Below are 12,575 nucleotides of genomic sequence, written 5' to 3'. Positions count from 1 at the left end.
TTAGTTTTAATTTTACTTAAAAACTCATCTTCGTGGGAATGTAGCTACTGTAGAAACATTTGTCTTTTTTCAGAGACAATTAGTATTTCATTGCTGTATTTTTTTTTCTTATTTCAGTATGCCTTGCCCCTCCAGTTGGTGAATAACCAGACTATGACTCAGTGGATGGAGATCTTCCGTACTGTCATTGATAGAAACGTACCTCCGGTAAGTTTTGGTTTGCTAAAGACCTCTGATATTTGTGTGTCCGCATTTGAGGAACAGTCAGTGTGAAGATTTTCTAAGTGTCCGTTTTTTAAGATGTCATTTAGTGAAGATTCCTGTCCTTGGAGTAAGTGACATTTCTGACAGAAGCACAGGAAGATCGTGTAAGCTGTCAGAGTTTCATTGTCTGAGGTAGTGATACTTTGTAAACTCTAATCTCGGATATTTTGGATGTTTCCAAATATTTGAGCCAGTTTATCTCAAACAAGAAGCAGAAGGTCGTCAAAAACCCATGATTTGTCTCTGTTCCTCTTTTCCTTTCATATCTTCAACATTTCTTGAAGAACAAAATAAAACAGTAATTAAATTCTCGTTTGTGTGCTTACAACATTAACTGGCAGTTTCTAAGTTTTTAGAAATTTATTTCATAGCCTTAACATAGTTTCAATAGCTTTTGTGTTAGTACATGTTGGGGGTGTATAGATTGGGAGGAGTTAGTGTCGCGCTTCATTTTTAAGCCAAAGTGCACGCTACTGTGTGGCATTCAAGCATATGTGAGAGTTTCAGTTTTTTTAAACATGCATAATTTTGAAAATTAAAGTACAGACATTGTGCAGATATTGCACATATACAGGTATATTGGATAATTAAGATATTTGAAAGTTCCTGAATGTGTTATATGTAAAATATATATATATATAACATCAGGTTAACAGAACCAAAGCTTAAGTCAGTGCTGTGCATTTGTATTAGTTTACTCAGCGAGGAATGTTTCAAACATCATTTCTCTTAACAATACACGCAACTAACTTAAAATTAATTTATTTATTTATAGGAGACTTTGCAAATTGATGAAGATGATAGACCAGAGCTGGTGTGGTGGAAATGCAAGAAGTGGGCATTGCATATTGTAGCTCGTCTTTTTGAACGGTAACGAACTAGGAAGTTGATTAAAAATTAAACTGGGGTTACAAATCTGTAACATTACTTGTGGTGCCGTTAGGCAAGACAGTTTAGTTGATTCAACAGCTCGTGGTCACCAAAGAGGTATTCCTGCTCCTGTCCTCTGCCTTGTGCTGCCTCAGCCACTGGTCTGAGCTCTTAGTGAAATGGTTTGACTCACCAAGCTGGCAGGGAACTAGCCAGGAAAAGCTGGGGTTTTTTTGGTGTGGTTTTTTTTTTCCTACTACATCCAGCTACAAGTGCTTATATTCTCAAATACAAACTCAGGGGAAGATTTGGAAAGGAATCCAAAAACATTGAAGTTACAGAGCTCGTGACAAAAAGGCAGCTATATTTACTTGACTGTAGTATTGTACCTTGTGGGAATCTAAGAAAAGAAAAGGGAAGCAGGGTGTTATTTTGGAAATAAAGACTTAGGAGGAATCTGTGGAAAAGATTCCTTGTGGATGGGAGGCTACTCAGTCTGTTGTTGGTTTTTTTTTAAATAGTCTGTTTTCCTGGCGTAGTAGGCTTCTCGCAGTGTGAATATCTGTGTCCTCTTCTTTTCAAAGGTATGGAAGTCCTGGAAACGTAACTAAAGAATATTTTGAATTCTCAGAGTTTTTTTTAAAAACGTATGCTGTGGGCATACAACAGGTAGGTACAGGTAAATTGTTTCTGAATTAGATAATTTGGGCTATTCAACAATGTGCTTATATTGAAGTTCATGAAACAAAACTGAGCAGAGTCAGGCAGATTTTCTGTATAGTCATCGAGAAGTTCTTTAGAACTCGGTGCCATATGCAACTAAGGTACAATAACACAAATTTTCAGCAATTCAAAAAAACCCTGCAGGAAAATTCTCAGAAGAGGCAAGTGCTGATAAAACGGTGTTATCATGTATGAATATGCTAGATATAGCTGAGAGAAAAAATTAATGATGCAGAGGCCTCACATCGTAGAAAGGTGTATTTTCAGGCCAGTCTTTAGTAGGTGCTTTTGCTGCAAACAGCTTAGGCACAGTAATCCAGTGACACTGTTTTATTTCAGAAAGATACAAACAGATTAGAGGGTGTCTGGAGAAAACTAATAAAAGTTATTTTATACCTGAAAAACATACCTTATGAAATACAGCATAAATTCATCATTTGCAAGGAAATTATTTTTGTTGGGGAATGGTAATGATTGTGATTAACGCAGTGTTGTGGGGACAATTCACTTTTGATAAAGTTGCACAGAAGAGAGGCGATTCCTGGCAGAGCTTGCTGTGTTCTTCTGCAAGCTCCACGGTGGGTCCCTGGGAAAGCAGGCTGCCAGCCTTCCAGCATCTCCCTGGTCTGGTGGAATGGCTATAGCAACTGGGTGCCTGGATGCCCTGAGGGTGCTGGCTTCCACACTCCGATGTTCTTTGGCACGGCTCCTCCTGTTTCTCATTTAGCCTGCCATATGACTAGGAGTGGTAGTTCCCAGGCTTCTGGCTGAGCTAAAGCTCTATGCCAAGTGTCCAGGCCTTTGGCATACGTGTTCCAAACGGGCTCCTAAGAAGCCAGGAGAACGCAGTGCGCTCTCCTGCTCATGATTCTGGGCTCTTCATTCCCTTTGGCCTGTGAACCTTGAAAACACCTGGGAATGCTGTTTTTCAAGTGACGGGTGTTTGGATAATGTATATTTCCAGAATATGTGGCTCCTCAGCGTGCTGCCAGGTGAAATATCCCTGACACAACATCTGCAGGCTGCTTAGAGTTTAAATTTCCACTTGTGTTTGATGCAGGGTGCCAGGCTGTTGTTGCCACTTCAAGTAAAATTTAAAATAGATATAAAAATACCAGGATTTTCTGCCAAACAAAATTACTTTTCTTCATCCAGTTTAACAACAGAGTAATTTATCCATCAGCGTGTTAATTCTGTGTAGATATGTAAGTGTTAAGGGCTAAAGAGAGGAATGGTTCTGGTGAGGCTGTGAGCATGAAAAGGGGAGCGGTCTGATATCTATTCTGAACTCCTTGCAATGTTTGACTTCTGAGTAGAAACATAGACTCCTGTGGGCAGTTGTCATGTGAAATACTTAAAGTTTGTCTGCTAAGAGATTAGACTGTGTAGTAGAGGGAGCGGTTTAGCTTTCAAAATAAATGGACTGGACAAGCTGCACATTTCTTCCATTTCTGTCTCTTAAATGCTGATTTGTCATGTTTCCTTGCAGAGTTAATAAGAATTCTATTGTGAATATTATATTACTTCATTACTTACTTACCAGTTGTTAAGTGCTGACATTGTGCTGGAGTCTACATGATATAGACAATTTTTGCCCAAGGAGCATATCATATAGAAGACTTAAGATCAGACTTAGTACTCCTAAGGAAGGAGTTATGTTCAAAATCAGATTTATTATAGTATTGTGAAGCAGAATTGTCCTTCTGAATGTATTACTCAATGTTTTGTTAAGCATTGCCCTTGATTTTTTTTGTTATTCATATACATGCCAATTCTTTACACTTATTGACAATAGTTCATCTGCAATTAGTGCAATTAGTGGCTTGGCACTGTAGGTTTTTCTCAGTAGATCAAGCCTGTATATTAAGGAAGCATTGTGTGATATTGAGTTTGTGATAGCATCCTAGGTGATACCGTCCGGTGATTACAACAGCTAATTGAAGTTAAGGGGTTTGCATCTTCTCTGATTCACAGATTTAGGTGCTAACCTATTTTTATTTTCTAGTTTAGTATTTCTATTCTTATCACTGTTCTTCAAGAGTGCTCTTTAGGGGCCTGTCCTTAAAAAATGAACACAGACACCACTAACGGATTTAGAAGCCAACTAGTTTGAAAATCTCACTGTGCCTTTACCTTCTCTACTTCAAATTTTGCTGAGGCCTGTGTAAACTATGAGCCTGTGAATATTGAAGTATATCTTTGATTTACAGTCACAAGTGATCACATGGTGGGGCTAGTAGTAAAGGTACACATATGTTTGCAGGATTAGATCCTTAGTATTTAAATGATTTCTGATTTTTGGATAAAAGGCATTACAGTGATTACTAACCCTAGAACCTTTGCAGTAAAACTAATTAATCTGTCCACGTGCATTCACTGAAGAGGTGCACTGCAAGTCTATGCACGAGAGAGAACTTTCAGTCTTCATTTAAAAATATTAATTTGTTGTTTCTTTAGGTTCTCTTAAGAATCTTAGACCAATACAGACAAAAAGACTATGTTGCGCCACGTGTTCTTCAGCAAACGTTAAATTATCTGAACCAAGGGGTTATTCACTCTGTAACATGGAAGCAAATGAAGCCGCATATGCAGGTCAGTGCATAAAACACAGTCATAAACACTGCATGTCATCAGGGTGATTAAAAAAAAAACCCAAACCCCCACCAGTTTTGTGATTTTAAAGGAGGTTTCATGAATCTTTCACGCAGCAATCAATCTGGGCAAAACCCAGCATTTCTACACGAATGTAGTTGGGTTTTTTTCAGTGTTATGACTCCCTTTTATTGCAGATATGATTAACTCAATTAAAGGTCCAGTTCTGTAAGTTCTTTATTTTTATTTTGGAAGTCTGCCAGAAAGTCATGGTGTTATGGCTTTTATTAGTTGCTAGTGTACAAAATTCTCTATAGATTTGGAAATTCATAGTTGATTGTAGTGTAAAGATAGTGGGCAAAGAGAACACGAACTAAGAGGAGCTGAACTCTGTTTTAAGGACACGTTTTATAAGTAAACTAAGAACACGTGAAAAGTGATTTTCACGCTTTTATTTTTTCTTGCCATAAGCTGCCCTGTTGCAGTTACTTAATCCCATGAGTATTAAGAGTGAGGACTCTGAAATCCATTCTCAGGTTAAATGTTGCATTGGTGAAATCTTTCTGGAGAATGCGATGTTCTGTGTCCTGAAGTATACTTTGTGCGTGCTACTGTATGATTATAAAATTAGATCATATAATTACTGCTGTCTGGGACTTTTGCAAAAGGAAAGTACGTCTGTTGTACATTTTTTTCTATTGTTCGAAATAAAAGAGCACTGGTTAAAAGAATTTTACTCTTCAGAAAAGTAGGTTTAGTAAATTAGTGCATAGTGGAGGGAAGGTATACTAGAATTTGATTTTGTGTGTACTTACGTGTATTTGACTTCTCTCATATTAGAGTATAACAGAAGAAGTGGTTTTCTCTCTAATGTGCTACAAAGATGAGGATGAAGAGCTCTGGCAAGAGGATCCCTATGAATATATCCGCATGAAATTCGGTAAATGTTTGTGTTCAGCATTTATTTTCTATTTTCATCATAACCATACACTATAGTCCCAGCTAACCGCATGGCCACTGTAATGTCTTTGCCTTCACCAGTGTCCTGAAACAATAGGAAGAAGAAAATTTGTTTCTTAAATCAGACCAATCTGTAGTTAAAAGAAGGCGGCAGATAAGTGAGTTGTGGCCGTTTGGCTGGTAGTTTTAAACTAAATGATTCTCTTAAGGTTTTTTTTCTATTTCACATGTGCTCAGTGCAGCCCAAATAGACTGGCTTGCTTGCTTTTTGATGCCAGTTTCAGAATTCTGAATTGCAGATGTGCCAGCTGTCTGCAAGTTCTTGCAGCTCTCGATTTGACCAGAAGAGGCCTGACTTGCGCTTTCCCTATTGAAACTTGTTAATGTCTTCAGCGTTTTTTGCCAATTATTATTATGAAATTGTAAGCTAATTAGATACATGAATTCTTTCAAAAAACGCAGTGCACAATTATGGAAATATCACATAGGACCATATTATGAATAATTACTTTTATTAAAAGAGTTATGTCATTTAAAAAGGGAAGGGTACTTAGCAAATTTAGCTGGAAAACTCCAGTAATCCAGGCACCACAGAGATATGTCGCATTTGGGAATTTTTAGTTAGCTGATTTGTGATTAGCATGTTTGAAAACAGAATTTAAACGTTCGTAGTATAATTTAAAAAACTTGGAGAGTTGTTATGCAGAATATTGATTATGTTATAGTGTTGATCATTGGGGTACAAATATGTTGCTGATTTTTGGTGTATGAATTCAGTTCTTTCTCTGTAAGTAGTGAATCCTATTTTTGTATGTAGCTGAGACAGTTAAATACAGACTTAAGTTGTATTGTGGAAGGTAGGAAAAAAACCCAAGCATAGAAGTACATTAAATTACAGTTTAGTGAGACACCTTCAGGTTTGGAATAAGAATTCCAGTGGCTTGGTAGTATTTCCTAATCATGTTTTATCTTCAAGTTCTCAGGAAAAGTTAGTGTGTTAACTTTAACCACATTTTAAGATTACTTCTTTTGGATCTTTTTATTTAATACAATTTGTGTAGGGATGTTGGATTAGAACATGTTTGGCAGCACAGAATTTTTCTTTTTCAAGATATAAATTATATTTTCAATATCGTTAAAGGAAGTTTACTTGTAATGAATGAAGCTAAAAGCTTGAACTTTCAGCATATGTAAAACTAGCCCAGATCCAAGTAGTTTTTACGTACAAAAAGTTTCCCATGAGGTTTTAATAAAAACAAACCAAGATTGTGTACACGTGGTATACAGATGGTAATGGAATGTATTGTTGTTCTTCCTACAGTGGTTTTAATTTAAAAAAGCCATGATTTTTCTTCCCTTAAATACATGATCTGAAAAGAATTACTGAAGAAATAATGCATTCTTAATATAGGGAATGATGAGTGGTCAGTAGATTTGGAAGGCAAGAAGTAAATGTTTTCATAGGCGACATAAGCTTAGGTCTGCCGTTTTAACCGTGAAGACAACCATACCAATAGTTTTGAAGTTACACATTTGTCTTAATTTTGTGATATCCCACTAACAAGATGGTTTATAAAAATTTTATTATTGTGTCATATTCAGAAAAGGAGATATTTCTCTTTTTTTTTTTTTTTATTTGTTAGATGTATTTGAGGATTATGCATCCACTACAACAGCAGCACAGAATCTCCTTTACACTGCTGCGAAGAAGAGAAAAGAGGTATGGGACCAGTGGTTTTTAATGACTTGAAGTTTCCTTAATAATGTTAGTTTTCCTTAAATTTGAAGATGCTACAGGAAGCTGGTCTTGAAAAATCTACTTGCTAATACTTAGTCAAACTCTTTCCTGGCTGAGCGCTATCGGTTTTGTGCATGTAAGTAAGTAAGTAAATAAATGTAAGTAAGTAAGTAAATGCAGGTAAGTAAGTATATAAATGGATTTTTTTTTTGCAGCTGTAAAATTAACCTGCTGGATATCGAGTGAGTTGGAATAGACGTACTGGTATTTTCCCAAGTTTTCAAGCAGCCTCTGTCACAGCCGTTCTGAGCTTCCCAAATTGTAGTGGGAGAAAAGTGAACCTGATCCGTATTAAATTTCACTTATGCTATTTAAAATCCTGTTGGCAGCAAAAAAATTAGCCAGGATGAAACCAATTTCATACAGCTTCCGTTTAAGTGAAGCCATAACTTTTCTGTAGATCTTTCTATATTTACAGTGATCTGTGCAAAAGAACGTACTTGGCCTACTTGTGGAAAGCATGTGTTAGTTTGCTGAAGCTGCGAACTTTTTTCTGGGTGGTACTTTAACATCCAGTAAACATGGAGCTGCATTTTTAGATGAATTTTCAAAGAGCATAGTCTTTATGTCAGGTGGAATAGCCTATGACCTTTCAGTTTCTTTGTTGTCAAAACAGTCCTTGCCCACTGACCTCCTCATTTGCCTAATTTGTGCTGCAACCCTCAAAGTGTCATAATACCTGAAAAGCACAGCATAGAAGTGGAAATGAGATTAAACAATTGCTTTTGCCAAGAAACCTTTCTAAATCTAGTCAGCTTCACAAGTTGTTGCCAAAACCAACAGATGAAAGTAAGTTTATTAGCTTTTGGTCCAAGCTGTGCTTAAATAGGTGTATGTTCATACATACCTGTGCACACATGTATGTATTTAGATATGTGTGGGACAAACCAGAAGAGAAGTTATGGGAGAAAATCAGTGAGGTACTGTTTGAGCCTCTTGTCTGTTCGTCACCTTTTTTTGATTTGCCTCAAAGCAACAGAATTCTTTATTTATTGTTACTAATGTGAAATTTCAAGGAGGTTAATTTAACAAGTTTGAGTGAAAGGCTGAAAAGAGAACCTTTTAAATTTTAACCATGGAAAGATGCTACATGTAGTGCCTTGGAGTTACTTTGGCCAAGATAAAATTTCTGCTTACGAGAATCGTATGAATGTTTTAATGTAAACAATGCTATTAAAGTAATTTGAAAAAAGGAGGTTGTGTGTTTTCTGTCTTCCGTAGGTATTACCAAAAATGATGGCGTATTGCTACCAGATTCTGACAGAGCCAAACATTGATCCAAGAAAAAAAGATGGGGCTTTGCATGTCATAGGATCCCTAGCAGATATTTTACTGAAGGTAAGAGGGTGAACAAGAGAAAAAGGTTAATGTTTGTAATTCTTATTATCAACTGCCATTTCCAACAAAAAAGTCCGAGCTTTTAAAGTATGGCTAGCCCTGAGCCATATTGGTGAAGTCTGTAGGGAGACTGCACTGTGCAATAAGAATCTGAACATTTGTTTCTTTAAAAATATTAACATTATTTCATGTTTTTTATATTCCCATTTTGTATGCAGCTTTTTCTTCTGAAGTTTCTCCAACGCTCTGTTTGTTTGCTACAGAACGGTCCCTTGGTCCTCTCCCACTTTACTAGTAAAATGGAAGGGTGTTAAACAAGCAAACATGCATTCCATCAAAAACATTGCCTATGGTTCTTTCGCAAACAGCCTGCACTATTGCGGGCTGCTTCTGGTTCCAAAAACATGTTTACTTAACATGTCGCAGGAATGTTTTGTCTAGCTTTCCAGTTTTCTTACTCTACAGTGTGTGGTTTTAAGTCTGATTTCATCAGCCAGTTGGGAATTTGGAAAATAGCTGGAAAGAGCACAGAGTTTCTATCCTTCGTCCATTTGTAATAGAGAGTAACTTCAGAATTTGAGTGTTTTTCTGGAATTTGAATACACATGTAATCCACACTGTTGCTCTCTAACGTAATATTGATTACAGTTTCCTTTATGACTTTGTAGACAGTGGAGTCCAAAGTATGCCCTCTGTCCATGTCAAAAGCAACTGCCAAGAACTTATCACTTTTAGCATGAGTGGTGGCCTCGTCCTGGAGGTTTCTTTTTAAAAGTATTTTATTTTATTTCATGTGAGTTGTCTCTCTGTGCAGGAGGTGTCTTCCTGTTACAGGCAACATCTTACCAACATTTACCATCTAGTTTTTAACCTATGTACCAATCCATGATCTGATCTGAAATTCTGAGACATCAGTAACTTTTGCAGAGTTTTTGTAGATTACGTTGGATTGTAAGCGCCCTTCCTCGTGCTGGAGTATGGCATTGACAGAGGAAGACATTGTTCATGTTGTGAGGAGCCTTTCAGATTGACAGGATGTTTCTAAACTCATTTATCTCTGTCCTGATGGGGAAAAAAAAAGATTCATTCCAGTATACTCCTCTGGTTTGAAATTTTCAATTGAAAAATTCCATGAACTGTTTCTGCATAAAAACCTCAACTTGTAAGTGCTTTCTGGCTGGTGAGCTGACTGAGAGATAGATTGTAAAGAGCTTGTAGACACGATGATGCTGCCTGGCTCTCCAGAGCGACTCCAGTTTACTGCATGCAAACCTCTGGCCTGTGTGCACAAGGGAAAATTCTTTTCACTTCTCTGTGGTTTTTCTCTGCTCAGTTCTTCATCTGCCTCTCTGAAGGTCGGGAAATTAGCGTGGGGAAGAAGTGATGTGTGTGTTAGTGATGTAGAAGTGTTGTCACCTAAGATACATTTTGTATGGAATGTCCCCTTTCACCTTCTTCCTGTCTCAGCCACTGAATCGTTCCTTTAAATAGTAACACAGTCCCCAGCATATATCTTTTCTAGTATGCTGGGGCTATAGGTGCTGGGAAGGTCCTGGGACTCCATGCTGCTGGTCCTGGCTTCCTGTGAATATCTTGGGATTTGCCAAGGTTGGAATAGCAAGGGATGATTTCCATCAAATATCCTTCTCCAGCCAAGGAGATTTCTATCACAAAGGAATTACCGTAGTCCACTAATAAACGTGAGACAAGATGTGAGTTATTGTTGTAGTGTGTGAAATAATAAATTTTGATCCTTATAGTAACAGCCATCTAAAACTAAGATCTGTTTTGTACTAAACTTATATTTATCTTCAGCTATGTATGTACTCTTTTGTAGGAAGAATGGAAGTACTAGGTTATGGATCCTAATACATTTTAAAGAAAAATCAGCTGGAATCGATTTTCTTAAAGAAAATGAAAATTCCGGTTTACGGTGTTGTAACGAGTAACGTAGAGTTGAATGTTGTATGTACAGTTCTTTCACTGATCTGACCTTGAACTTGCTGTGCTCGTGAGGTTTGTTCAGTTCAAGGTGCGAGATCCAGACCTCTTTGTGAGAGAATACCTTTATTACCTAGACAAATTGTTGTATTTCCCATGGTTGATGGTTGAAATGGATTACTGGCTGGAATGAAGTATGTACAATGAATGGTCTCCAAAATTAATTTTCATTTACACCAACAGAAGAGTGTCTTCAAGGATCAAATGGAGCTGATGTTACAGAATCACGTATTTCCTTTGTTCATGTCTAACCTGGGGTACCTCAGAGCTCGAGTGAGTCCACCAGTTATAGCAATTTCAGTATTTACCGTGATTCTTTCCTTTGCAGTTTGACTTCATTCTGAATGTCAGTGAAAGAAATAAAGCAAATACTTAGTAATATTTAAAATAACTACCCTGTGCAGTATTTTTTCAGCATTTCGATTTAAGAAGTGATTTGTCAGTTAGAGGAATTGGTGGAAAGTCTGTGCCGTATTATTGTTTACCTCTTCGATCAGACTGGACAATTTGAGCGGTGGTTGTGGCTCTTTTGTGACCATTTTTCATTAACAGATCTCAATAACTAGAGCGGTTGGATGGCTGTGAAGAGTAGGTAGGATTTCCACAGAGCAGATAATGTCAGTTGGAGTGTAGCTTGAAGAAAATCCCCAAGTGCCCGTGTCAGTCATAAACAAACAGTTAATTTTCTTTAATTTCTATTCTGATTTTTTCCCCCCCAGAAGGAGCAAAACTATGAATGCCAGTTATGTGCATGCTGAATTCATTGGAATTTGGGAAAAGAAAATAAAAAACTGCTTGAGGGCAAAAACTGTTACACGTCACTGTATGAACACACCATAATTTAGGAAAAAAAAAAAAAAAGCAATACGTGCTAACAGAGAGATAGTTAGCATTGGTTTTGAATCAGTTATAAAAATGCTAAAAATTGCAGTAGTCCCTAACCTGATTTTCTTTTTGTCGTGCAGTCCTGTTGGGTACTGCATTCATTCAGTGCTTTGAAATTTCACAATGAGCTAAACTTGAGGAATGCGGTGGAGTTGGCCAAGAAGAGCTTGATCGACGATAAGGAGATGCCTGTCAAAGTGGAAGCAGCCATAGCTCTTCAGACGTTAATAAGCAACCAAGAGCAAGGTATGCTGCAGTGATTCATCAGTTGTATACACAGGGTTTTTTGTTTGTTTGTAGAGATGAGTAGGTTGGTGCAGATAAACATTTCTACCATTTAAAGACATAGATTTCAGAACATTTCATCATATTTAGACAGCTTCACTTGCTTGTTACTTATGGTATACCTCCCAGAATTCTGATTTCAAGTTTTTGCAGCAGCAATCTGCACAAAAGAAGTTATAATCTATGTATTTCTTTTAATAAAGTAAATAGCACCCGTCTTTGTTTTTCTTAAATGAAGTGAAATAGTGCGTATGTTTAAGAACACATGCTGCCTATGTGGAAGGGCATGTATTCCCCCCAGACAGTGCATTGTTGTTGTAGGTGCCATTTCAGTACTGAATGTGGTAAACGTACAGTTTGCTTTGTTAGTCGACTAGTTATGGGCTGTGGAAGTGCCTTGGGTAGGTTTTTTGGTTTTGTTTTTAGCGAATTACACGTTAAAATATTACTTTGTTCAAGAGTAGTCAGTTACCTGGTGGTTTTGAGGTACTGTATGTTTGTGTTTATGGATAGTTGATCTCACCTAATGTCCATTGGTTTTTTTAGCCAAGGAGTATGTGAAGCCTTATGTAAGGCCAGTTATGCAAGAGCTCTTGCACATTGTCAGAGAGACGGAAAATGATGATCTTACTAATGTAATCCAGAAGATGATCTGTGAGTACAGTCAGGAAGTAGCTACCATCGCCATTGACATGACTCAACACCTGGTAAGAGACCACAGCGAAATAACAGTCCAGTCAGAAGCAGATGCCTAGCTTGGTGAACATTTAGTAAACATCATTTGAAGTGCACACTGTTTAAACTAATCTTTGCAAAGCTCCACCTATAGTATTCACAATATATTTTTTTCTTTATTAAG

General features: G+C 37.2%; 1 protein-coding gene across 1 annotated transcript in view; it reads left to right on the top strand.

Annotated features, from left to right (window-relative positions):
• The window catches only part of IPO8 (importin 8), a 52,511-nt gene that overhangs the window by 15,549 nt on the left and 24,387 nt on the right, over nt 1-12,575 (top strand). Inside the window, exons 6-15 of the mRNA XM_075427901.1 lie at nt 118-207; nt 1,040-1,134; nt 1,719-1,803; nt 4,315-4,449; nt 5,290-5,389; nt 7,053-7,129; nt 8,429-8,545; nt 10,730-10,819; nt 11,512-11,677; nt 12,263-12,423. Coding sequence (XP_075284016.1) covers nt 118-207; nt 1,040-1,134; nt 1,719-1,803; nt 4,315-4,449; nt 5,290-5,389; nt 7,053-7,129; nt 8,429-8,545; nt 10,730-10,819; nt 11,512-11,677; nt 12,263-12,423 — 1,116 coding nt within the window. The remainder of the gene's footprint in view (nt 1-117; nt 208-1,039; nt 1,135-1,718; nt 1,804-4,314; nt 4,450-5,289; nt 5,390-7,052; nt 7,130-8,428; nt 8,546-10,729; nt 10,820-11,511; nt 11,678-12,262; nt 12,424-12,575) is intronic.

This window comes from Opisthocomus hoazin, chromosome 8, assembly GCF_030867145.1.
Source record: "Opisthocomus hoazin isolate bOpiHoa1 chromosome 8, bOpiHoa1.hap1, whole genome shotgun sequence".
Taxonomy (NCBI): domain Eukaryota; kingdom Metazoa; phylum Chordata; class Aves; order Opisthocomiformes; family Opisthocomidae; genus Opisthocomus; species Opisthocomus hoazin.
Note: the sequence above shows the minus strand (reverse complement) of the source record. Positions and strands in the feature narration are given on the sequence as shown.